General features: G+C 32.2%; 2 protein-coding genes across 6 annotated transcripts; both read right to left on the bottom strand.

The window, feature by feature from the left end:
* Positions 1-5,678: 5,678 nt before the first annotated feature.
* On the bottom strand, positions 5,679-9,128 carry LOC118037931 (nuclear pore complex protein NUP50A). Of its 2 annotated transcripts, none has more exons than XM_035044098.2 (2): positions 8,971-9,128; positions 5,679-7,658 (listed from the first exon to the last, which is right to left on the bottom strand). In XM_035044098.2, exon 2 carries the CDS (start codon positions 7,588-7,590, stop codon positions 5,989-5,991), a length of 1,602 nt encoding a protein of 533 aa, XP_034899989.1. In that variant the 5' UTR covers positions 7,591-7,658; positions 8,971-9,128; the 3' UTR covers positions 5,679-5,988. The 2 variants fall into 2 exon arrangements, with proteins under 2 accessions (XP_034899989.1, XP_034899990.1); XM_035044099.2 differs by having other exon boundaries at positions 5,679-7,669; positions 8,971-9,118.
* A 5,477-nt stretch (positions 9,129-14,605) lies between these two features.
* Positions 14,606-25,467, bottom strand: LOC118037928 (coatomer subunit beta'-2). 4 transcript variants are annotated; one of them, XR_004685686.2, is made up of 26 exons: positions 25,331-25,467; positions 24,707-24,727; positions 24,555-24,616; positions 24,368-24,422; positions 23,531-23,567; positions 23,060-23,385; positions 22,842-22,973; positions 22,609-22,757; positions 21,858-21,926; positions 21,629-21,779; positions 21,457-21,522; positions 20,750-20,938; positions 20,280-20,420; positions 20,098-20,172; positions 19,819-19,995; positions 19,627-19,718; positions 19,421-19,537; positions 18,669-18,783; positions 18,466-18,537; positions 17,862-18,058; positions 17,695-17,788; positions 17,077-17,183; positions 16,652-16,781; positions 16,099-16,302; positions 15,417-15,483; positions 14,606-14,903 (listed from the first exon to the last, which is right to left on the bottom strand). XR_004685686.2 is itself a non-coding variant. In XM_035044095.2 (26 exons), exons 1-25 carry the CDS (start codon positions 25,331-25,333, stop codon positions 15,464-15,466), a joined length of 2,724 nt encoding a protein of 907 aa, XP_034899986.1. In that variant the 5' UTR covers positions 25,334-25,467; the 3' UTR covers positions 14,606-14,903; positions 15,417-15,463. The 4 variants fall into 4 exon arrangements, 3 of the variants coding, with proteins under 3 accessions (XP_034899986.1, XP_034899984.1, XP_034899985.1); XM_035044095.2 differs by having other exon boundaries at positions 16,176-16,302; XM_035044093.2 differs by lacking the exon at positions 14,606-14,903 and having other exon boundaries at positions 15,081-15,483.
* Between the last annotated feature and the right edge of the window lie 1,964 nt (positions 25,468-27,431).

Below are 27,431 nucleotides of genomic sequence, written 5' to 3'. Positions count from 1 at the left end.
CAAATAACGAGTTTAATAGGTTTGATTTAAGTTATTTTATTAGCTTTTTCTAATTAATTTTATTTTTATTTTTTAATATTGAGTTTGTTGGAAATTAATTATCGTAATTTTTTTCGATTTGCTTTCTTTAAAGTTATTTCAATCTCATGATCCGAGCTGTAGTTTTGACAAGTTAAGTTATTTTTTTTAGGTTTCTTTTTAATTGAGTACTTTTTAAAATGAGTTTTATAATTTTTTTTATTTTTTTTATAAAGTTATCTTGATTTAGGTGGCTCGAGTTACGAGTTTGACTGGTTGATTCGATTTATTTGTTTTGGATTTTTTTAATTAAATATTTGTTTTTAAATTTCACTTTCCAAAAACTTATTATTATTAATTTTAAATTTTATCCTAGAATATTAATTAATTTAGAATAAAATTATGATTTCCTTTTTTTCTTAATTTTTTTTGCGACCCAATTTTTTTTTTCCTGTTTAGTTATTCTTTTAACTTGTTTTGGAAATTTGCTTTGTAATCAGAAATATAATGAGGTTTCATACTTCAATCAGGAATGTATAAGCATCTAAAATAGAAAACATCGAGAGGAAAAAAGATAGGATGTTATTACGATTATTATTATTATTATTGTTTGAGATAGGATGTCAAGAACATGTTACGGGATTGAGTGTAGGAATTCAGTAATTCTCGGGAGTCGGGACAGATAGGTCATTTTGTAATACCCAATTTTAGAGCATAAACATGCCATGGAAGGACCAAGACTATACAAGAGCTTTTTCAAAATTAGGTGGAAGTCACCGGGGGAACCAGAATCACTGTTTTAATGGATGACAAAAGTATTTACTGAAAAATGACAGATAAGTAGTCGTTAAATGTTTATTTTTAATTTATTTAACAAGGATAATAAGAATTTTTGGGGTCAAAATTTGTAAATAAAAAATTGTTATAGATATATATTACATTGAAGATTACTTGTTGAAAGTATCAAACATGAGATAAAATCAAATATAATCTAATCATCAAGATTTTACTTTTATCTTATTTTCGATCAGTTACTTAATGATTAGGATATTTTATTTTATCTATATTAAAATTTTAGATACATGTTTATCCTCTATCCTTCACATTATTAAATTATCAAGTAGTTGAAGAAATAAATTAGCTAGCATATATATGATTTAGGAAAGTGGTTAGTTTCTTACGAAGATTGACTTACTTTCGTTGTTAAAATTTTGTGATTTCACACATGAATCCGTAACTTTAACAAGAATTTAAAAGGAATTTTAAAAAAAAAACAATGGGGAATTTTTCAGAGTAATGTTTTGTCATTTTATATTTTAATATATATGGAAGGGTAATTTAATTATTTTCTCAGATTTGTTTTTATTCAGGATGTAAATAATAATTTTTTAAACTATAAACGAGTACTTAGACCAAACTATAAAATGTTAAATATATTTTTTTCAATTCAAATCCATGTATATGTAGAATTTGATATTTATACATGCACATACTTTTTACATCCAAATATATATTAACAAAAAGCAAAAGAGAATATAATTTCATTGTTCAATTACTGACATTGCACTATTTATTAAAACAATGCTTTGAGTTTTTCTTTTTTCTACTTTAATTTTTTTCTTAATTTCATCATGTTGAGTTTACTAGTATTTGATTTTATAATTTTTATTTATTTATTTTTGATGAAATTATCTCGGTCTAATGACATAAGTTATGAGTTTAGTTGGTTAATTTAAGACTTTTTTTTATCCTTTTTTTAATGGATTTTTTTTTTAATTTTTTCTTTAATATGAGGTTGAATAGAGCTTCTTAATTTATTTTGATTTTTTTTTTTTATGAAATTATCTCGGTATCATTACCTGGTTTGTAGGTTTATCATGTTATCATGTGTTGACTTCAGCTTTTATGGTCATTTTTTAATTGATTTGTTTTTTAATTTCATCTTTTAATATTAGATTGATCGATAATTAAGCTTCATAATTTATTTCTATTTGCTTTTTATAGAGTTATCACGGTTTCATGACCGGGGTCACAAATACAGTGGATTAATTCAGGTTGACTCGAGTCATTTATTTGTTGTTTTTTTTTTCAATTTGTTTTTCAATTTCACCATTCAAAATCAGATTTGTTGGAAATTAAGTTTTATAATTTGTTTTGATTTATTTTTTATAGGGTTATTATGGTCTCATGACCTGATCAAGGATTTAACATATTAATTTGGGTTCACCCTATCAATCTAATATGTTTTTGTTTTAATATTTTTAAAAAAAGATATCACCTTGAAATTTTTTTTAGTCAAACTATGTTTTTAATGGTCGTCTAAGTTATTTTTAAACCTGTCAAATTGACCCGGTTATAATAAATTAATCTCTACTTGATTTTTTTAAAAAAAAATTATACTGAAAAATACTTTAACAATACTTAAATATTTTTTTATATTAAAAAACAATTGATCGGACCAACGACCCAGTACATTACATATTTCAGTTTCCATGGCTGGAGTAACTAATTGAGTACAAAAGGACCACTACTTGGACAAGGTAGTCCTATATAAAGCCCTAAGGAGGCATAAAAAGTGTTGCACCAATCAACCTCGTTTTGTTTCAATATAATCTTTCGGTGGGAAAGGGAAGAAGAAGAGAACGGAGGTAGAACAAAAAAATCAATGTTGTTCCTTTTCAGGAGGTCATAAGAAAAACATTTAAAGTTTAATTCGTTAAAGTTGGTCGAAAGAACGAGATCTAGAACTATAGTTGTAAGGGAATTTTGGGTCGCAAAACTTGGAAAGCATTTGAATTTCCACCCAATTTAATTTCAATTATTTTTCCTATAAATCCTCACAATCCTAGCCTACATATATGCTGTAATAATATTATCTTAATTTATCATTGAAACACCAGTAAAGATTAGAATTACGTCTTTGTACGTTTAGCTTTGTATTTGAAAGTGTTTTTAAAAATATATCAAATTAAAATTCTTGCTTTTTTAAGAACTTTTTTAAATGTTTTAATATAAAGATATTTAGATCATCGATAAAACATATATAATATAAATGATGTTCTTTTAGTGCAAATATTTTTTTTTACAAATACATCAGACAAATAATATCAATAATTTCTGGATGGTTTTTACAGTAAAATCGGAGTAACATAAAATTCCTCAATTTTAAAGAAACTATATAAATTTCTATGTATTACACAACCTTGCTTCTTCTTATTTTTTCTTTTCTAGCAATATCCCTTTTTCTTTTTTATCCTAAAACAATAATAAAAGAGATAACTATTTTTTTGATTTACGTGGGTGTCCGGGTCAGCTTGTGCGCACCACGACTAATCCTACGACTCACTGAACATCTTGCAAACCCAGTGAGCATGTAAGGCACCGCGGGGGTGACAGGCGTGCACGGTGAGGTTTGAACCCAGGATGCAAAGGAAGGGAACAAGTCCTTTCAACCGCTAGGCCAAGACCTCAAGTGCAAAGAGATAACTTAACTACATTGCTTATGGTGAGGCGAGAGAGATGCCAAATTCCGGGAGAAAGTAAGTTTCGCACTAATAGATGAAAAAACCGACTTTAAAATATAATTCTTCATTGTATAGACGGCAATATATGATAAGAGAATCATACCAAAATGTATTCGTCCAGAAAACCCTCCAACAATATTTATATTTGTATTGGACTAGTTTATATATATTTTAACTAATTTTATGAATTTTAAAGTTAATGACCATGTAAGTCTCCAGTGGCCCTGAAATTTATGAAACTCGAACTAGTAATTTTAAAAAAATAAATTTAAAATCTGACTAATTGAGCTACACCCCTCAAAATCATTCGTAGTATTCATCTAGAAAACACTGCCTCTACTGATATAAACTATTGTCTACTCATACTTTCTGAATTGTTCAACAATATTACATAACATGCCCGCTAGCATACAAGCTTTTTCTTATATGATTATAAGAGATTCAGTTTTTAAGATTATAGCTTGTGTGTGTGTGTGTACATACTTGAATTGTTCTTACTGTCATTAAAAAAAAATGTTGTTGAAGTTTTTTTTTTTTCCCCTCATATTTCGTAAGATCATGCAAGTCTTGGATCTATACCAATATGTAGTTTTGTGCATAATAATTTTGACAAATAAAATAGAGAAAGATGATTGGTCAATAGATGCTCTGAAATCCGATAATTAAACCCAATATTTTCACCGCGAAGACCTTTGAACTTGACAATTAAATGTAGTTAAAATCTTAGCGCAAGACTGAATTTCTAAGCTGTAGCATATAGTACGTTCTGTTTTTTAAGGATTAATTTGTGATTTTATCAAAAAAATTAATTGCCAGAAAAAAAACTAAGTTGCAGAAAAGATACAAAACATAAAAAAATATCAAAACAAAACTTGAATCAACTGGGATTAACTCGACTAACTCATGACCCGGAATATAATATCGAAAGGAAAGCAAACAAAAACCACGAAATTCAAGGAACAATAACTTAATGTTGAATGATAAAACTGAAAAAAATCAAATTAAAAAAACATAAAAAAAAAACTCGAATCAATCAGAGTTAACTCAAGCTCAAGACTCAACAACTTAAAATTGAATAATAAAATTAAAAAATAATCAATTTTAAGGATAGGGCATAAAAAAAACCAAAGTTAAATCAGGTTAATCTTCAAAACCAGTAACCCAAGTCATGAAACTAGAATCACTCCATAGAAGAAAAATACAAAAACATTACTAAGAAGAATTCCTAATCATCCAAAATTAAATAAAAAAAACAAATAGCATACAAAAAATACTAAAATGTCCCCCAATGACTTTAGCAATTACAAAAAATACTTGTGTAAAAGTACAAAAATACTCCAACATACAAAGTTTTTTTTTTGTCTAATCCAAGGTTAATTTCATATTTATACTGTACAATAACAATCATAAAACCGAAAAAGCTCTTGGCTAGTAGGCCTAAATTTTTTTATTTAGGAGGCAAAAAGGTATTTTTGTTGTTAAGAAGATTGGAAAAAATCAAGAAACCCTTTGATTAACTATTCTAAATGTTGTTGATTTTAAGATAAAAAAAGTATTTTTACACGTGAAAATATTATCTTACACTCGAACTACGCCTCAGAAATCAACCGAGAAAAGGCAAAATGGTTATTTTATTATAACCCAAGAAACATTTTCACTGTAAAGTAAACTATAGTAAATAACCCTAGTGTTTTAGAGTGGTAGTTAACGCGATTGTTCTTTGCCTCTAGTTTCTTTGTTTTTTCATTGCAAAGGAGCGGACCGAAGATTCCTTTGATCACATAACTTCCAATCATTTGAGCGCGAAGCCACTAGAAAACACAAGGTCGAATCTTTTAAATCAACAGTGTTCTGACATTGTCAGCCCACCAACCATGTCTTTTAAAAATAAACCAACATGTTACTTGGCATTCTACATTGAATTGTTGACACAGGCTTGTACTAATGGCCGCAGAATACAGCCCTGCCAAAAACCAATCAATGCAAAGCGAGCACTTAAGACTTAAATGAAGAACTGTGCCGTGTAAAGTGCCACCGTCCACTCCACAAGTACCAGAAACAACATCAAGGCGAGCTAAGATGAGATAAAGTCAACATGGCCTTTTGAGATCATCTAGAGGGTAAATGCATGCCGGATTTCCAGAAAATATTTAACATGCACCCGAGCAATACGATATATGTATCCCTGATAGAAGGGAGAAACTGTAAAATTGTCGAACATTCAATGTCTTTTCTGCTGTAAATTTATGCAGTTGACGCCGGTAATAACTGAAAACAAAGAACATTCTCCTGAAGACTAGACCGAAGTTTAACAACAAAAACGGGAAGGCGCCTTTTCAAACTACTACAAAAGATTTCAGGATAACCCGAAAGAAATACTTTTTCTTCCATGAAGAGCAGTTGATGGCTTCCCAGTACAACGTTTCTATGTAATGTGAGGCACCTTTCACTCGTTAGAAGAAGCCTTCGGTGAATTCTCTGGAGTCTTCATAGCTGCAGGTGCTTTATCTTTATGTGCAGTGACAGCTGCACAAAACTCTTCCACGATGGAAGCATCTTTGAACTTCAGTGCGAAAGTGGAGAGGCTGTCCTTACCTTCACCGATACTATTCATGCATGCAAAAGTGATACCTCGCTTGTCCATATTTGCAAGCTTCATGTCAGGATAAAGACTTGCATTCAAAATCAACCTAAAATGACCCCTAGCTCTCATTAGAAGTCTGGCTCTTTCAGCCCCAGCAGCCGATACATTGACCTTGAGTTCTCCCTTTCCACGCTCCTTCCAGCCACCATCGAGAAATTCAAACAACACTGAATCAGCAGAGAAAACCACTCTTTCATTCTCTTCCCCTGTCTCAACTGGAACCTCCTGCATGGATGGAAAACCACTCCCCTCGGTCTTTGAGACAATAGAAGACAGTGAAGAGCTTCCATTGTTAGAGAGACCAAATCCGAATGAAGGTTGTTCATTTTTCTGCCCAAACAGAGAACCAGAACCACTACCCAGTGCAGAACCATCCTTAGGAACTGAACCAAAGGTGAATGTACTGGTGGAAAACCCAGTTCCAGCAAGCCCTGTGAAAGCATTTTGGCTACTTGAAAGCTGTTGGAATGAGTTCAGAGGGGCCGCTTCAGCGCTTGGATAAACAATTTCACTACCATTATCCTTCTTATCTTGATTTTCTGTGTCATCACCTCCTGCATTTTCTTTCTCGGTCTCATCTTCAGCTGGTTTCTCATTATCTACCTTCAATTCAGTTGCCTCATTGACTGCACTATTAATTCCCTTGTCTTCTGAACTCTCCTTTCCAATAGCATTCTCAGCCACTGGCTCATCAGCCTTGCCCTCTGACTCCTTACTCTTCTCCTCATCCTTAGAAATTTCAGTCACTGGCTTATCTATGGCTTTTCCCTTATCTTCCACGCTCACCTTGTCCACAGCAGTCTCAGCCACTGGCTCATCAGTCCTGCCCTCTGACTCCTTACTCTTCCCCTCATCTTCAGAAATTTCAGTCACTGGCTTATCTACAGCTTTTCCCTTATCTTCCACGCTCACCTTGTCCACAGCAGTCTCAGCCACTGGCTCGTCAGTCTTGCCCTCTGACACCTTACTCTTCTGCTTATCTTCAGCAATCTCCTTACATGTGGCAACTTCAGCCACAGGCTTATCAATCTCACTCTCTGACAGCTCACTCTTCTCGCCTTTACCCTTTTCAACCTCCTCACAAGTATCACTTTGGCCTTCTTCTGACACTTGCTGCCTAGCACTAACTACTTCAATCGTGGCTACAGCAGGGGCTGCAATTGGCTCAGTCGGAGGAACCAGGCGAATGCCAGCAAATGGATTGGATGACGGAGTTGAAGTGGTTTGACTGCGACGAACTTTTACAATTTTTCTTCTTGCCAATACCTCATCACTGGCTTTCTTGAAAGTTCCAGTTTCTTGCTCGACAGGGCCATCATCATCAAGACCAGGGTTGTCTCTGGAGATCTCACTGCTAGCAGCCCTCTTCTTAGAAGAAGGAAGAGCATTTTCTGCATCCCCCATTGTTAAACAAAGCCAAAAACCTTAACCTTATGAACTGTTGTCCCCACAAGACAGAGTAAAGATGAAACCTGCATATCAACTGATTTTATCTTTCTCATAATAGGACTATCAAATAAATACCAAAGCATACGAGCACAAAGAGTTTCTAACTTGCAGAGCAGGGCTAATAATAAAAAATACACAATTGAACAATAAACTTGCAAATTCTTATGCACTCATTTTTTTCTAAGACTTCATTACTTCAACCCATTAAAACAATTGTAGATACCACTACAGTGTATCCTTAAAGGAAGGTAACCGAGGGTTAAAAATTTAAATCATGCACATCAGAAACAACCTATGACACAACAGGACACTGCTTTTTCTCTGATTTATGCATTAACAGAGTCTCAATGATATTTTTATCCCGGCAACAAAGAACCAAGTACATAAAATGTCAGGCTCTCAATACATTGTTCACTTATACCAAAGTTACATTCAGCAAAAGGCTCAAAGCCTAGCTAGCTATCTCACATCCAACTAACATGTCCACGATCAGCAAGGGAAAAATGAAATCAGGAACCACCTAAATGCATAATTGAGAGCAGCAGTAAAATTATCTGGATGGAATTGTCGTTAAATTGTTCCTCGTGTCCAAAACAATCCCATCTCAAGCTTATATCAAACATACATTTCTAGACAAGTTCATTATGATTATCACAGGCAAACATGGAGAACCAAAAGAAATATGAGGATATGCAGTAAAAAGAAAGGGAAAATGAATTTCAACTCTGACAGTCTCAACAACAAAAGAAAGGGAGGTTAAACCATTCAAAATGATCAGCTTCGAATCAATTTGTTAAAGATGGCATTAACAGATAAAAAGAAGTGGGTAGCAAGCCAATGAGGGCAAAAGCAAGAGTCCTGCTTACAAGCCTAGAGGAGAAATAATTTGAAATACAAACAAGCCATGGGATTAAAAAACACTCTCCTCCCTACTAGTTAATTGCAAAAAATAAAATAAAAGGAGCTGAAACAAAGCATTTCCAGTAAAATATCGGATTCCATTTGGAGTTAAAAAAAACCTAAACTAAAATTTCTCCATTCACTTCACGTTGGTTCAATAATCGCACTAATGAAACCAAAGGTGATAGCTAATAAAAGCTAGCAATCCAAGCTGAATCGGCGGTTTTGTCAACTGGGTCATCAACAATAAAAGACCAAATCTTTTAGAATTCTAACAAGAGTAGAGTAGAGGATACATGCAACAACTTAGTAAGACAAGAAATTTTGAAAATAAAAACCAAAACACTCGCACTGGGAAACAGAGACAAAGGGAAGTAAAAAAACAAGTAGATTCGGTATGTTAAAGCAAAGGTAGAGGAGGAATATGAGACTCACGAGAGCAGGAGCAAAACCCTAGCAGAGGAGATCCAAAGATGAAAAGGGTTTCTGATGTTTTTGATATTATTTGGGGATTTGTATGCTATGGAATGGATTATAGAAGAGTGTGAGAGGTCCCTTCTCAGTTAATTAAAATAAAAGAAAGGCTTTATTACAACTTACAAGTGCCCTATATATATATATTATTTTCTTTTTCTCACTACACTTCTCTTCTCATGGTTGCTTTTATGGAATTGTGGAGCTAAATGATTTACGTGTATAATCGGGCATTTATAGTTTCGTTTCAGAATGTTCCCAAAATCATGAGTTATTATTTTTTTTATTTGATGTAAAATATGAGCTTATGACCATTGCCAAGTATTTTTTAAATTATTTTTATTTAAAAAATATATAATTATGCTTTTTAAAAATAATTTTTTTATATAATTTTAATGTGATAATGTTTCTTTTAAAACAAATAAAAAAACATATTGTATAATGATACTAAATAAAAAATTTATTGTTTATTATTATATAGTGGTTACTTTTCAAAATATTTTTTATTTTAAAATTTATGAAAATAATATTTTTTATTTTTAAAAATTTATTCTTGACATTAATATATTAAAACGATCTAAAAAATTATTTTAAAAAAATTAATTTTTAAAAAAATATAACCCTGAAACATGATATAAAACATCTTGAATTAATCAAATTTGGCATCATGGGATGAACGAGGTCTCTTCTCTTTTAACCCATAACATAGCATAGTCTCGTTTTCTTGTGGTATGGTATATGGAGAGGCCAATCTTTCTTTTTTCGGATATATACTATGGATTAAGATTTTATATCTCTTGTTAAATTCTAATCTCAAAATTTAAATTAAGGGCTAGTATATGATCTTACGGCTACCTAAAACATTTTTAAGCTGTGTTTGTTTTTTGAAAAGTGATTTCTAAAAAATCACTTTTCAAACTTTTCTGTGTTTGTTTGTCATTAGAAAAGTCGGTCAACGGAAAACACTTTCTGGTCAACGAAAAATACTTTACAGTCAAAGGAAAATTTGACTTGGTTTCTAGAAAAGTGTTTTCTTTTTATTTTGGGCGGAAAACACTTTTTAGAAGTTGTGAAAAATTTAGAAATGTCATATTATTTGCTGATTATATCAAATTTGGTCCTTAAACTTTTGATTGCTATATATATTTTGTTTTGAATATTTTTTTTTCAATTTCATCCCTTAGAATTTAATTTTTATATTAACTTTGGTCCTTATTTTTATAATTGCTATTTGATTTTCCCTTATCATTTTTTAATTAAAGTTTTTTATCTATCAAATTTAGTCCTTATTCTTTTGATTGTTACTTATTTTATTTGAAATAATTTATGAAATGTTAATTATTATTATTATTATTTTAATTTCTTCATCTTTCAATTTTTTTAATTTTTAGATATGATCTCTATTGTTTTGATTATTATTTATTTTATTTGAGATAATTTGTGAAATTATATTTTTTCAATTTTATTCTCATTCAACTTTTTAATTTGTAAGATTTGTTCCTCGTTATTTTAATAAATTTGAGAAAAATAAAATATTAATATGGTATTTTCCAGCTCATTTTTCATGACATAACCAACCATTGGAAAGTGTTTTCCAACTTATTTTCCATTACACTACCAAATATCAGAAAATACTTTATCGGAATTCACTTTCTTCAAAATTCACTTTTCAAAAAACAAATTACTTTTCAGTAAACAAACAGGACCTTAGATTAAAATGGAAACAAAGATTTGGTGCGTAATGCTCATTTTCTCTAGTTTAAAATATTAAACTACATCAAAACATATTTGGTTTTTTGTGTGTTTAATATTGCTATACTACATTGTGTTTTGGATATTGTATTGTGTTAATATGACAAGATGAAATTAACATTAACAAAATTAATAAAAGTAATTAATTGTTGTGGTTTAAAAATTATATTTTCATTTTAAAAAATAATGAAACTCATAATAAATTGTTTTGGTTTTGGTTAAAAACTAACAAGAGATGACGTGATATGTTTTTAAAATAGAACTTTAATATATATATATATATATATATCTTAACCAAACAAACAATTTTAGATAAAAGCAAGTAATTAAAAATTATCTATTTTCTTATAAAGTATATCTTAACCAAAAACCCAACATGCCTCTTCATGTAATTTGAAATTGATTTCAAACTTATAGTGTGTTTGTCACAATTATTTGAAAATGTAGTTATGATTACTTTTTAAAATATTTTTTAAATAAAATAAAATGAAAAAATAAAGAGGAATACATAAATAAAATCTGTTGTGAAATCAACTTCTAATGTAAAAATAATTTTTGAAAAGTTAAAGATATGATTAATATTCACATTGGTTATCATATATAGCTTTAACTTACATATTTTTTCTTTTAAAAAACAACATGTGTATTATTTCTCAAATTAAAAATCAAGAAAATAAAAATTCCACAAATGAGAATAATTTTATTAACCAATGCAATTATATAAATTGATATTGAAACTCCCATGATTCAAGGATTTGAAAGAAATTTCACCTTAATGATAATCATAATAATGATAGTCATTTTTTAATAAATAAACTTTGTTGTAAAATATTAAGACACTTATATTTTAAAAAAATTAAAAACATCATAAATATAATAGAATACTCACAATTTCATAAGATTATTGAAGTGAATGGCAGCCTATTGTTTGTTAGATGGCTACAGAGACATGGTGGAGTTTTATGAAAATTATCAAATTAAAATTCTTTCTTCAGCATAAGAAAAAGAAATTTCTTGATCAAAACTAGAGGTTATTATTTTTAATTCGGTTTGATTTTTATCAAAAAAAAACACCAAATAAAAATTTAAAAAAAAAAACTGAAACCACCGACTGGTTTCGGTTCTGTTTTTTAAGACAAAAACTGCTTCAAACCGGTTTGGCTTGGTTTTTTTGGTTCGGTTTAGTTTTTTCGGTTTCAAGTTTATAGAATAAAATCGAACCGGTCGGTTTTTTTAAAATTTTAATCAGTTTAATCGGTTTTTTTTTTCACGGTTCTATTTTTTCGGTTATTTTTTTTTCCAGTTTAATCGTTTTTTTTTTGTTTCAGGCTTATAAAATGAAACCGAACCGGTCAGTTTTTTTAAAATTTTAATCGGTTTTTTTTTCACGATTTATTTTTTCAATTATTTTTTTTCCAGTTTAATCGGTTTTTTCCTCACCCCTAATCAAAACATCTATTAAATTGGAGAGGTGAGAGGGCAATTATGCCTATTGCTCTACTTTTATATAGAATTTGAACATGCAAATGTACCAAATATTTTTTTTCTTTCATGAAGGTTTAAATTTGAGAAAATAAAAGAGATTTAACTAATGGCTAATATATGATTAAAACATAATAACCGAACCGACAAAGTTGCATTTATAGAGAGAGAATATGGAGAAACAATCATGAAGTTTTTATATGAATTTCAAATAATAAAGTAGGATACTCACCAAGTAAAATAAATGTGAGGCGGGAGCTCTTAAAGTCTTGATTCACTAATCACAGAAAATACTTTTTTGTATTTAAATAAATAAAAATAAGATAAGATACTCACACACATCAATGCATATATAAACATTATAACTTGGAGCTTGATTGATACTGTTATAATAGTTGTTTTTAAAAATATTTTTTATTTGAAAATATATAGAATTTTTTTTTATTTTTTAATTTTTTTTTATATTAACATATCAAAATAATTTGAAAATACTAAAAAAATTAATTTGAAACAAACAAAAAATAAAATAAAAATTATTTTAAAAAAAATTTAAAAACATAAAAACAAATGGATTTTATTGACATTTAAACAACATTAATTCCCATTTTAAACCCAAGCAATCCTTTCATTGCTTTCCATAATCTAAAGATAAAATGATTCATGTATATAAAAGAAAATTAAATTAAATTTTCATAAATTCTATGAATATAGATCTGATAAATTTTAAATGATTGGTATCTTTTTTTTTTAAAAAAAAGTGTATTTTTCATATAAAAAGTATGTTTTTATTACATACAAAATAGAGTGAATATATATTAAATTAAATAAATAAAGGTAAACATGAAGCATTAAATCTATAATATCCAAGAAATCATTTATGTACAACCATTATTATAGCATTAAATTCAACCACACAAATGTATAATCTTGTAATCATGCATGGCTTAGAACCTTACTATTTTGCCCTTAATTTTCATCATAAATAAAGATTAGTTATAAAGCTACCTTTTTACTATAGAAGGTGAATACCTTTTTACTATAGAAGGTGAATTTGACTTTATAGTGGGAGCCAATTAAAGGAAAATATATTCTTTTGCTTTTTTTATATAAAAAATCTAATTAAAGCAAAGATAAATAGATTATGTTTCAAAGAACATGAGAGATGATCGAAATCCATCATTGATATTTTGAAATCTCTAAAAAACCAAAAAATTTCTCCTCATATTAAATTGTAACTGCTCTTTGGTGCTTTTCATATGACAGAGATGATATTACTAGATGATAGTTGGTCCAGGTTGACTAACAAATTAGAAGCAGGAAAAACCTAATATATTGGATTAAAATTGATATTTATATTTTTGAGTTTATAAAATTAGTTAAAATATATACAAGTTAATTCAAATAATTATGTTATTTGAAAAAAAAAATTAATACCCATACTGACGTGATTGATGGGTCACCAGCCCCATCACCCAATTTTGTTTCTTACTTTAAATTGTTTGTCAATATATATATATAACTATGATAAATCCTATAAACAAGTCTAAATATCTCCCTTTTTCTTTCTAAATGAAACTATATTTATAAATAAAAGAAATGCTTCTCTGAGAAAAAAGACAAAATGATTTTTTATGAGACTAATAAGATAACATATAAATATGTAATGTTCATCATCATCAAGAATGTGTCCATACAAAGATTTGATTTTAAATTTATATTCTTGGTTATAATGTCTTAGGATTTGATTGTAGTTAGATTTCTTTCGAATCTTAGAGAAATCCTAGAATACTCACATAGTAGTCATTACTTTATATCAGGAAGATATAAATAAGGAAAGAGAGAAATTTTTTTAAAAAAATGTTTTTAAACCTAAATATGAATATATTTTATTACTTTTGATGGTTTTTCTTTTTTTTCCAGCCTTGTATTTGTCTCTCGAAGCAACTACTGACAGTCCTAAAATAGCATTATTTTTTTCATCTTCGTTCTTTTTTAATACACTAAACTTTCATCGGATCAAGAAACACATTTACCAAATAGCTAATTGCTTCAAGGGTCGATTAGGCACACAGCATTTGTCTCCAACCTCATCGTTCCCATAACCAGCTAGCCATATACGAGAGTTTCAGACAACAGTAGGTCTCCTCCTCTCTCTCTCTCTCTCTCTCTCGGCAAAGCATGGGGAGGACGCGTAGGAGCACATTCCATATGGGAATTAAGATTTCTGGGGACGCCACCTCGCAGCCATTGATCAAAAGCAGGATTTGTCGACGCATTTCCGTATCCCAGAATCATTATATAGATATTCCCCGCATCACTAATAGGGTGCCACTGACACTCGAATGCGCGTGCGTGGGACCAGTTGCGGGAGAAGAAAATAAGTCATATTTATTGATGACGAATTACACATGTAAGTGAACGCATATGAAAAGAGAGTTAGATGGGCCACTCTCTATATTCAAATTTCTAGTTTCGAAACAGGCAATAAACTTTAGGAATATGGACTCAGAATATGCTGAAACATCAACTGTAATAGGAACTAGGATCCTTTGAACGACATCCTCCATGACAAATATTCAACGCGCTACAGAGCCACACCACCTCTGGAAAGAGAACCGGTCCCTATAATAAAACCTCTTTCTAGCAATCCCGCTGGTAACCTGAGTTCACCCAAGAAATATAAACAATAAACGGGGCGGAAACACCATTCGAAGTAGATTTACTATCATTGAGAAAAGCAGACATTTTACATTTAACCGAGAGCAATCGCTATTTATCCGTCTACCGCTGGTAAATTAACTATGTAACCAACGGTAACCAAAAAGAAACACCATCCATATTTGAAATTCTGTAAAAAAATCATCATCAATCCTAGCCATGCATTATCCCAAATTTATTTGCACATGGAAAATCATACAAAAAAAAATAATCAACTTGAATGATGTTGAAGTGCCCTATCCAAAACATAATTCATTAAAGGTCACAACCTAATGGTACACAAAATTCCATTTATGTATTTGTGGTGAGAACTTTCTGCTAGATCCCACTTCTAGTGGAGTTTCTTCAACACTTGCACCAAACCACACGGTGGTTGCGTTCACCAGTACTCTGTTCAAACTTGTTCATCTCTATATTCAAAACCTATCCATTATATCTAAGCATGCTTTTCTCACCTTATCGGGGACTAATACAGCTGGATCGATTGTCTTGAAAGCAGGACCTAGTGGTGTGGTGTAAGCACTGCAAACAAAAAGGATAGAGTAAGAACCAAGATGTCATATACCACTCACCCACTCAAATTGCAAATGGCGCCACTTTAAGGGGAAAATAAAAAACCTCCTGTTCAAAACATAGACAAAACAATTCAAAATTTTCCACAAGAAAAGATGCCAAAATGCAAGAACGTATTTTTAACATATAAATATAACAGCACATGGAGACAACCAGAAGTGGATAGCTGCATAAATCCAACACTTCAATTCTAACAATAATGGTATTAAGTGGCCTAACACTGCTAGAGATCCATTAAGTTGTAAATCAATGTAAGAAGTCAGAAGAATTGGTTTGAACCTCAACTATATGATAGATGCATGCTTGTTATTGAAAACAAATGTATATGGAGATAAACAGCCAGACCTTGTAAGACTAAGATGATGCCATCAGTTAGACAACTAGCACAACCTAATCCTGACTAGACCTAAACTTTGAGTCAGCAATTGATGAGCCGATAAAACATTGTGCTGGCAGAGCACATTAAAGAAAAATGAACTTTTTCCCCATAGTTGTGGTAGTGGTAGAGAAAAATAACATGTGAAATTGGGAGTTAGAGATGACATTCCAGAATCAATTAATCACCAGAGACAAAATTTGGATTTTCACACTGCCCCAACCAATTTGCTTTTAGGCTGACGGGGTTCCTTCATTATTCGTACCCCACTCTTCCTCGGGCTCGTTTCCATTAACGAGTACAGCACCATCCGTGGACTCTGCATCCACCACAACTGCTTCCTCTTGGCTCCCTTCTTCGCCATTCTGTTCATCTCCATTCTCTTCTTCGGCCTGTGAGAAATAGAATAAATACATGTAAAAACAAAAAGTCACAAACTGAAAAGCAGAATAGCCACCAATGCATTCATTTAGTGCAGCTCTCCAAATAATAAGGAAAATCAGGAAATTTATAGACTACTTGAGCATTGAACAAGTAATCTCATAACACAAGCAATCTTTTGTGAGATTAAAGTAGGCTACATGCATGCCATCAATCATTTAGGAGGAAGATTTCTCAAGAGAGGAAATGCAAATGCAGATCTCATAACACACATCACCATACTAAATGAACTTTAAATAAATGGAACAAAGAAAGGCAGCTTAAATGTAAAAGCGATTTAAAACCCTATTGACAAAATACCTCATGATCAAAGTCTCCATTTTCAAGAGGTTCCTCCTCTTCTATTTGCATGTTTCTGAAAGCCTCCACAAGGGTGATGTGAGGTTTATCAGCATGTGTTTGGTAGTCCTCTGCAGGAGGATACACACCCCTACAGAAGCAATATCAGAGCCATTAATAAGCTATTTATCAGAAAATTCAAAAATTCACATTAAAATTCTGTGTTACACTGTAAGCCTTGGGATAATGGTTAACTGAAAAATAGACATACTGAATCTCCATATTGTAAGCTAGATCCAGAGAAATTAATTTTGAAAGAGATATTCTTGTTCTTCTAAACTTATCAGCTATCTATTGAAACCAGTGTAAAATTACATTCCATTCAAGGGCAGTGCCAGCCATATGTGAATTTGTGGAGAGTGTACACAAGTGCTCTTCAAAAGTACCTTGTTTCTGCAGCTCTAGATTCAACAGATAAAGCAACTTGCCAATCATCAAACATATTTGGATATTCTTCAGGATCAGCCAGAGATTCAGCAGCTTTTGGATTAACCTATAAAACAACACAAACTAGGACCATAAGACTCATGCTATGTGTGGACAAAACAATATCTACAGACCTATTACTTTGATTTAAGAAAAAAAATCATTCCTTTAGAAATTTTAAATAGGATAACAAGGAATATATATCAATAATAATAGATTAATATATGTTAGTTTTTTAACTGGTAATTGGAGTTCTTTGTGTTACAGAGCCTAGTGATGGGGAGAAAGCATTGCTCGGGGAAAAGAAATAAAATAAATTTAGCTTTATCACAATTTATTCCAGCCCTAGAACTACAGCATAATGTCACTTGAAGTAACAGTTTACTTTCTTTTAAACTGAATCTAATTTGCTTGAAGCTTATTGATGATGTAAATCAATCAAAGCACCCCTCAACAGGATGTAAGATATTGAATTCAAATAATTGGATACATGTAGAAAAAGAGAATAGGAGGATCATAGCAGGGCCTGAGACCCAAGAGATTCTAAGTGAAACAAAAACACAAGAATGACAGAATACCTTGTTCAGGTCTTTCCTCCAAAGCGCCACAATCTCTGAAACCTTGCTGGGAAGATAAGATCGTGCCATCAAAGCAGCCTCAGGTATCCGATTGCTGCAAGAATAATGCTTCAATGTCTAAAATCAAAAGAACCACTGTTCTCATCTTAAATAGTTGAGAAAATTACCGTTCCACCAACAGCTGGAGGCAGTCTTCAACTTTGCCCAACATGAATAAACAAAGGAATGCAACATTAATCTTCCCCTGTTCTATTGCCAGGGATCCAAGCTTTGATATCCCTTCAGCATCTCCTAAGGAAGAATACAGCAGCAGCAAACCACTCAAGTCTGTTGCGTGCTTCATGCATTCCTCAGCCATTTCCAACTGCAGTAGCAACTCAAAATAAGAGATATAAAAGTAGACTAGTAACCAGAAAAGCTTCCTGAAATGTGACAGGAACCAAAAGCAACAATGTGAAAACTCAAAGTTCATATAGGTATGAACTTGATCTAAAATCCAACAGAAGTTTGCTCATTTAGTCTATAGGATTGTTAAATCAAACTATTTCTTCTAAATGCCCCAGCCTCAAGCAAAAAACATGTATACGAACAATATTATTATTTTAAGCAGCTATCTCCAAGACCCCAGAACATTTCTCAGTTAAGTGAGATAATAATTCTGCATTCTGTTTTCCACCTCAGCATATATGATGTCCAGGACACATAGGATAAGCACGTAGAATTTTAGTTTACTGCAGTGAAGGCCATAAGTATATCAGACCATAATTATACCTTTCCATTGGACATAGCTAACTCTCCCAACTGTTTCCATTTTGACTCACTCTGCACTTCAATGGCAATTTCCTGTAAAAGAAAGGCATGCTATTCAGAGCAGACACAAGGTTGTCTTTTATCCAAAGGAGATGGCGACTTAAGAAAAAAGCTTCCATGACAGCTTGTATAGACTAACCAAAAATAACATCAACTAGCCTCACCTTTGCAACCTCTAATCTACCAAGCTGTATAGCTAGCTCAAATCTATAATCAGGGTCAGTAGCTACTTCCAGAGCATCCTCTATCATACCTCGTGATTCCAAGAAATGTGCCACACTAGCAATCAAAGTTGATATTCCATCAGAAAAAAAGAGCTTCAATACCCAAACTTCATAGTTTAACCAACAAGAAGCAAAGTACATGGTGAGAATTATGAAGTTCTATGAAACGTTTACAAAGGGAAAGGGAAGGCGAAAATGAAGAGCCAGCCCTGTAACCACATAACAATCTCTCAAATTTGAAATTGCAAGAACATTCAAAACACAAACAGAACATCTGGATGCTTTATACTAAGAATAAAAAAGGGCCACAAATCATGATGACAAAGAAATGGTTTTATTAAAAATAAAAAACAAAAAAACAGTGCTGATGTAGCAAAAGTTTCAAGAAATCTGTCACTCGTAAAATTAATATTTCTACAGCAAAAGGTAGGGAGTCTCGAAGTCAAAATAGCCAATAAAAACAAAATATAACATAGATTATCATAAATATGAAGAAATTAAAAAGAATCTCCTGGCAATATCAAAGCAACTAATTCTATTTTGTTATAATTTGACAAGCATGAGGCAATAATGATGTTGAACACCCAAAAATAACAATATTTCAAAGTAGCCAACTGTCAAATCACTCATTCTCTGGAGAACAAATATAAATATCCATTTGCCCATATATAAGAACTAGCAAATGTGAGTACCTATTATGATGTTCTTTAGGAATTGAAGGTAAAAGTTCACTGGCCCTCTCCAGATCTCCCCGCATCACCAGAGTCTTGTACTCAATTAAGCTAAGAAGTAAAGTGTACCCCGTGACACTGCTCAAGGACAGAAGAAGAAAACATGAAAGAGAGGTTAAAAGCAAAATAATATAAATTCCAAAAATAGATAAAGAAAAACTACCTACTTGAATTCTTTGTCTATCAAATACACCCGACTTTGACTAGCAAGGTACCCAAGCAAGTACATGGGGTGGTCCAAATGATACATGGTGGTCACCTAAAACAATTTTGTTAGCTATAAATACAGCAACTTAAATTCCAAGGAAAGGAGTCGTATTTGAATGTATCAAGTCAGCAAGCACAAGGATGCAAGGTACCTCGCCTCCAACACAGTAATTGAGCCTCCAGGAGGAGTTATTGTATATGAAACAATCCCCAACCCATAAGCCAGTTCTGACACGTTCATTGGTTTCATGGAGAAGCTCAAATGCATCCTCAACACCTTGTTCATCCACAGGTTTTCCACTATCTAAATAAGATGAAACTATGTCACGCTGCAAAATTAAACAAACATCATTTAAAATTCATTAATGCAGGCATAATGAAGACAGCAAGTGAATACATAAACAAATCAAGAGATCAATAGGGAGACTCACATTGTATTTGAGGATGTAGAATGATGCATCACTAGCAATGGCCACTAAATCTCCACTATCAGCCCAATAGAGATTCTGATATATTCAAGATCAGTATTAACATTTACTACACAAGGAACTTGGAATAGAAATGTGTTGTCTGGAAAAATTGTCAAGACAGCAACAAAACCCATGATACTTACTTTCACAGTAACATCAATTCTCCTAATCAGCCTGCATTCAGCCCAGTCATAGAAACAAATAAAATCATTTGAGCACATGGCCAACAGGGTTCCTCCATAAATACGCTCAGCTGAAAAGGTTGGCCGGACACTCTTCTTTTCCTGAAAGAAATCACCATCATTTAACCCCATATTTCACATACAACAGTTCAGATGTTAAAACAACAGCTAGAACAACGAATGTTGAGAAACCTAAACAATTCTGTTATCATCCAGGAATTAGAAGCCAAAGCATGATTACACAAGTCACAAGATGAAAGCATACACATTACTAGTGACTCTGAGATAAATGTTATACAATTTTCCTAAAATTAGCAAGGCATGTTACATTTGTTTTCTCTGCCCCAACCAACTTGACAAAATGCCCACTTCTCCAGAACAATACAATAACCAAATAGCAAGTATAAGATAAGCTAAGAAAGAGTACAGACCTGGAAATTTTTACTGAAAATCTTAATCTTTGATGTACTTTCTCTAACAGCATATTCACCATCCGAAGACCAAACAAATTCAAGTGCAGAACCAAATGATCTGTTTCTCCATGCTAAAGCTGTATATATGATGTACTCACCATCTCCACAAACAACAACAAACCTCCCATTGGGATTGTGTTTTAAGCTCTGTAAAATAAGTGCAGCAGAAAAAATAAGTCACCCATGCACCACACATGGACATTCCAAGATAGATTACAAGAACAAATCAGCAGAAGTTTTCCTTGGCCTTCTCCCAACACATTTAATGATATCTCTGTGTATGTTACAAGCTGCTTTTCCACCTTGATAAATAGTCCATAATGCTACTATGCACATACATGTTACAAGGACTGCTCCCACAAATAAATTGGAAACGAGAAATGGATGCAAGGGACGAAAAAATACAGAACAGTAATTTGTCTCTGATGCATCTAAATCAAGTTTAAGAGACATTTTACAGACTTTACTTCCTACAGGGAAAAAACAGCAATCTGCTCTGGGCCTACATCAGTTGAATTTTCTTAACCAACAAGTAATAGTAAATCATAGAAAAAGATGTCAGTCTAAAATAAGTTATGTTAACCTCACTGGGATGCACAAGGAAATTTATACAGTTTCAAACAAGAAAAAGAAATCATGAAATGTGACAAGAGTTGCCAACTCACTTGGGGGTAAAGATCACATGTTCCCAACTCCTTAACAGCCAAAGGCAATCTTTCACCATCAGTCACCTAAATCATTGAGGACAAAGCCTGATGTAATGCCAAGCAAAAGAACCTTTTGGTTCAAGATTTTATCTCAAGTAGCAATTATGAGGTGGTCTAATTGAATCCAAACCTCAAAATCTGCCCCCACACTCTTAATGTTCACAGTTTGAATTTCATTGTGCTTCGCCCATATAATCTTTCCACTATTGTCCATGCTAGCCACAGGTTCTTCTCGACCAATCTTGACCATAATGGTTCCTTCATCATACCCAATCACAACACTGCACAAGGAAATTGATAGCCATTCTGCTTTTACTCATCATCAACAAAAACTCATTTTCTAAAGATGTGACACATACCGGCGTGAACCTTTCATGTATCCAACAGCCCAAACTCGTTCCAAGCCATAATTCAAGGTGTTCTCAAGCCTGTAAGCAATGAAATATGTCTTAAAGTCTGTAACATAAAGGCAAACAGAAATCATATAATATGTGTGTGTGTGTGTGTGTTGTGTATATACAAACAACAAGTTTACACCAAAGAACACTAAAGAAAAACAGAAAGCAACTATTTAGCTCAAGCTTTTCAAGATTTTGCATCTTCTAACCCTAATGAATTTAACTCCTCATAACATCAACCTATTCCAGCCTCTACTGGGCTGCATTCACCGATAGAGACAAATCTTTCCATTTAATATCAAATTATGGCTGCAAATATGCATGTATTCATGACAATTTCCAGTACTGATAAAATTAAAATCCTGAGGCTATTTGGCTAAACAAAAGCAGAAGGAACATAGTTTTCAGGTGTATGAAATTCTAGGAAGCCCATATTGACTGAATAAACAAACCCATAGTCTCGGATTGGGAGATATATAAAAATTAAAAGGGAAAATAATATACAAGTGGTTCACTGGAGATATAATAATAAATAAATAAAAATTGTTTCACCAAATCTTTCATGCAAAAATGCTGAAAATCCTTCTCATTGAGGTTTGCTACTTGAATCAGAATGTATGCATTCCAGTTTCAATGTAGAACAGTTATACAAGTGCACATAAAAGTTACCAGAGACATACCAACATTAAGTTTATACAGCAAAATGGATTACCTGTAAGTTGTTGAATGCCATATACGAACAGTCCCGTCTTCAGAACCTGTAATTATTATTGGAAGTTCAGGATGAAAACATACAGCTGAGACATTATGTGTGTGGCCTTCTAAGGTCTGGACACAGCTTTTCGTTTGATAATCCCATACCTGCTTGAAAAAATGACCCATTAAGATTCTAAATCAAGATAAATGTGTTAACCAAACAGCTAAATGAACACATAAAGGACAGACCTTCGCAGTGTGATCATCAGAGCCAGTGATTAGATAAGGTTTATCTCCACCTGTAAAGTAATCAACACAATTTACTCCTTTCTGGTGGGCATCCAGAGTAAAATTTGGGTCGGGAGAGCCAAGATTCCAAATCTAAAACAAAAAATACCCAATTAAAGTGAGCAAGTGAAGCACGTAAAGCATATACAAAAATTAGCAGCAGGGAACATCCCTTGTACCTTTATGGTGCGATCAAGGGATGCACTTGCAAAAGTGTTGGTGTCTTTAGGATTAAAAGTAACTTGCATCACATAATGGGAATGTCCCTCAAATATCTGAGTACAAGCCCATCCCTTCTCCCAGTCCCAAAGTTTTATAAGCATGTCATCAGATGATGACAACACATAGGGAAGGGTAGGATGGACGGCCACACATCTAATGTAATCTGTATGAGCCTCAAAAACTTTAATCTTATCCATTGTGTTGTAGTTGTACACACGGATATGCATGTCATCAGCTCCAGCAACAACCCACTGCTTTCGTGCTATGAACTTGGCTGACCTAACTGCAGACACATAATGTAAACTTCAGAAGACTTGATAGTTATAAAAAGGAAAAAAACATACTTCAGAGAATAGAAATAACTTTCTTCAAAGAAAAACATGCTGTAAAAGAAACTTTTTACAGCGGAAGCAAATATTATCATATACCTGGCAACTCAGTGACCTCAAAAGACTTCGCCATGGTCTGGAGGAGATCAAGGATATTTATGTCAGAAGGGAAAAAATAAAAACCTCCAAGTAAATAATCAATTTTAAGAAAATTTACTGATCAAAAACAACAAAAGGAAACTTTGCCACTGATTTGTGTGTAGCAAAATAAATATACATTTGATGACAAGCATCTCACAAGATAGCCAGCAGCAAAGTTTATTTTTTGAACATACTTTTGTCTACAGAAATAGAAAAATAAATTGTAACACTCCCTATTGATATGGTGTGACGTGTTCTATGCTTCCTCCATTCATGGTCCATAATCCAATTTGCTAAGGGGGCAAACAACTCATAACATTGCAGCTTTTCCTACCCCTAATAGTCTACTACTTCATCACTGCTCCCATCTGATAAAAACAGATTCAAATGGTAACCAGCTTCACAGGTTGACAGAAAGTATGACAAGTTTTGATCCCAATTACATGTAACTTGTTCAGTTTTTCATAAACAGGTCACCTTTCAAGGCCCAACTCATAACAGCCAGCAACTCACATGGGAAAATATTTTTATATTTTTTCCTCTAAAATAATTACGGAAGATGATTGAGAATTATCAGAATTCACCTTAAAAACATCGATTTTGGAAGCCCATACCCACTCAAAGTTAACTAAGGTTACTGATCATGATGCTTCACTGTTCAAACATAAACATATTTTTTAAAAAGCTATCATGACCATCAACAAGAATCACCCTACTTTGAACAGTTTTTTTGTCATTGCAAATGTGAATAAACCACAATCATGAAGCAAAGCTAGTACAATTACATTTCCATACCTGTGACTGGTAGTTCCAGATACACACAGTCCCTGAATACAAACTCACTAGAATCCTGCAGAAACCCAAATAAAAAATATAAAAATACATCAAGTTAAGACTAACATATCTACAAATTACTTCTCTTTGCATCAAATGACTAACAAATTAAGTAAATAAAATGCCAAAAAAGAAGAATATAATTTACCATGGTTCTGTTGGATGTAGATCGACTGACTTTACTCTCTCCGATCTTTGAGCAAGTTTCCTCTGATCCAGATACAAAAACAAGAATATCACTCACACAATCATTTAAAAAGAAAAACTTGCGAAATTAAAACTGCAATTATATAAGAATACCTTGATTTCGAGTCTGAGAGGCTGTTTACAGAACAAAACAAACACGTCAGTCCCAAAATTATATACCAGATCTCAAATTAACCCAGAAAAAAACAAATCCACGTTAATCCATTTTGTGAACAATGAACTAAGAAAAAAATCAGAATTTCAAAACAACCATGTCAAAACGAAAACTAATTCTACATTCCAGATATTCCTTCACTTTCCGAGCAACCAAACACACCTCCAAAACTTGCATTACTCTAAAAATCCAAAAATTCAAATTCCACCCGTAACTAAGACCAGATCTCAGCAAAATTCAAGACCTGAACACTCCATTTGGTCACTAAGAAATCAATGCGTGCATCGAGAACCTCCGATTCCGAGCTACCAAACAGAGCGGAACTGATTCCAATGTCCCACGTTTGATTAAATCAACGGAGAAAATTATTCAATTGTGTGATTAGACGCTATGAATTTATACAATTAGAAGCTTAATTAGATAAGAGTAACAAATCAAAGTAGATTTCAACCAGATCTAACACGTACTCGAACTCGAAAGTGAAGGCTACAAAACGACAATACAAATTGGACGAGAATAGAAAAAAATTGAATGGAAAAAACAACGATAGATCACGAACTGACCATTTTTGCAGATCGCGAGAGCTAGAGATCCAGGTGAACGGGTTCTAAATTCAGAAAGAGAGAGAGGGTGGGGGGAGGTTTTGTATAAGCGAGTCTTGTGTGTGTTGATCTGCGAGAGAGAGAGAGAGAGACGGTATGTAAATTAAGGAACAGAATTACGAGAGCGCCACTGCATGGGGCAGCTATAGTATGGAGCTGTGTAGTGTAAGTTACGATGCTTCCTTGATTTTAATGGTGATGATGTTGAGTTTGGACGTTGAGGATTTTAAGAGAGGTGTCCGATGCATAGTTATGACAACCGGTCTAGGACAACCCGCTCAAGGCTCTAGTTGGAGGTTCGGTGGTTAATCTATGTTAACCCAAGCATTGTTTTCATAAAAACCTTGAAATAATGTTGTCTTAGAAAAACCAGGTTTTTATTGACTCGACCAGAACCAACCCTAAACTAAGAGTTCATTAGATTAACTCATCAAGTCGGGGCAAGCTTTATAACTCGGGTCCAATAATCTGTGTTCACTTAACAATGTGTGATAAAAAGCGGATAGGATGAGTTTGGTGGATAACTCGGGATTTTTCACTTTTGTTGTTTCGGAATTGATGTTTTATTGTTTAAAACTAGTATATTTTTCTATATTCCGCAACGGGTGGACTTTAAAAATATAGATAATATTTTAAACACTTTAAGTTTGATAGCTATGTCAAAACCAACTTTAAAAATATAGATAATATTTTAAACACTTTAAGTTTGATAGCTATGTCAAAACCAAGCGATTTAAGTTGCCTAGACTCATGCAATTTGGGTCTGACAACCAAGCGACTTGGATTTAGCCAATTCTAAGTGGATAATAATTAAAATATTAGGACTTATAATTTTTTTATTTTTTATATAAAAAAAAACATTTAAATTATCCTTGAAATATTATAAACAGAAAATTAATTTTAGAAATTATTTATAAAGAACAAATCATCATAAAAATCTAATTTAACGTTTTAAATCTAAAAATTCAAAGCATATCTTCCCATTGAAATATTTTATTTTTTATGTTTATGAATTTGTTATTCCTTTAATAGAAATTCTATCTTCTCTCTTTTTTTTCTCTCTTTTTTCACTTTTTTATGAATCTTTATTTTATTTTATTTTTAATCAAACTCAATGCAAAAAAAAACATTTATTTAATTAGTGGTCCTTTGTGATTTTTCACCGACAACAACATTATTTTATATTTTTTTAACAATATTGGACTATATGTGTTTAGTTTCATTATATATATTTTCATCCAAATGCACATTAAAAATGAAAGTTTATTTTTGAAGACTTAAAATAAATCACTTAGAACTCAGCATTTTTTTTTCTATTCTTTCCTCTTTGAATATGAAAGATTTATAAAATAAGTTGTATAAACAAAAAAGAGTTTGCAGTTAAGTTCTACTACATATGAATGAAAAATCCTACTTGAATAAAGTAATGTTTGTTTTTGCAATCCAATTATGCTTTTGAAAAATTTTAAAAATTTTCACCTAAATATTTGAGTCTAACATGGTTGTTAGACCCAAGTTTGCGGGGTTGGCAAACTCAAGACGCTTGAGCCTTGCTTTTTTGTCAGATCTAAGGCGTTTGGGCTTGGAATGATTGTCGAACTCATGATGCTTGTGTGTCTGGCTTGGTTACGACAACCAAGCCAGATCCAAGGCACTAAAGTGGTAGAGAATAAACAATGAATGGAAAAAAAAAATGCCAAAAAAACATTTCATGAAAAGATGAAAAATTAAAAATTAAATTATTATTACAATTCATAGTAAAATGTCTCTAGATTTATAGCGATTTTCTCATAGCATTTAGCTTTTGTGATAATATTTCAAGTTTATACTCAAGTATTGGTTTAAATTTATAATATATTATATTATAAATTATGTTATAATTAAAAAACTTAGAAAAAGATGGGGACATTCATTGTGTTGACAATGTTCATACATAAAAGGAATGTAATTTATTATGCAATTTTCATTATTAAAGAGGCACGTATTTTAGTGTTTGATGCTTACATTTATTTGGTTCTTTTTTATTTTTATGTTCTAATTTTTAAAAATTGAGATAGGAGAA

Source organism: Populus alba, chromosome 3, assembly GCF_005239225.2.
Source record: "Populus alba chromosome 3, ASM523922v2, whole genome shotgun sequence".
NCBI classification, from domain to species: Eukaryota; Viridiplantae; Streptophyta; class Magnoliopsida; order Malpighiales; family Salicaceae; genus Populus; species Populus alba.
This window is presented reverse-complemented; position numbering and strand designations above follow the sequence as displayed.

Coding starts and splice junctions, on each gene's coding strand:
- LOC118037928 (XM_035044093.2), bottom strand. Junction 19,996..20,097: donor TCTACATCCTCAAATACAAT/GTGAGTCTCCCT, acceptor TTAATTTTGCAG/CGTGACATAGTTTCATCTTA. Junction 16,782..17,076: donor TCTAGAGCTGCAGAAACAAG/GTACTTTTGAAG, acceptor TTGCTTCTGTAG/GGGTGTGTATCCTCCTGCAG.
- LOC118037931 (XM_035044098.2), bottom strand. CDS start 7,590: ATGGGGGATGCAGAAAATGCTCTTCCTTCTTCTAAGAAGAGGGCTGCT.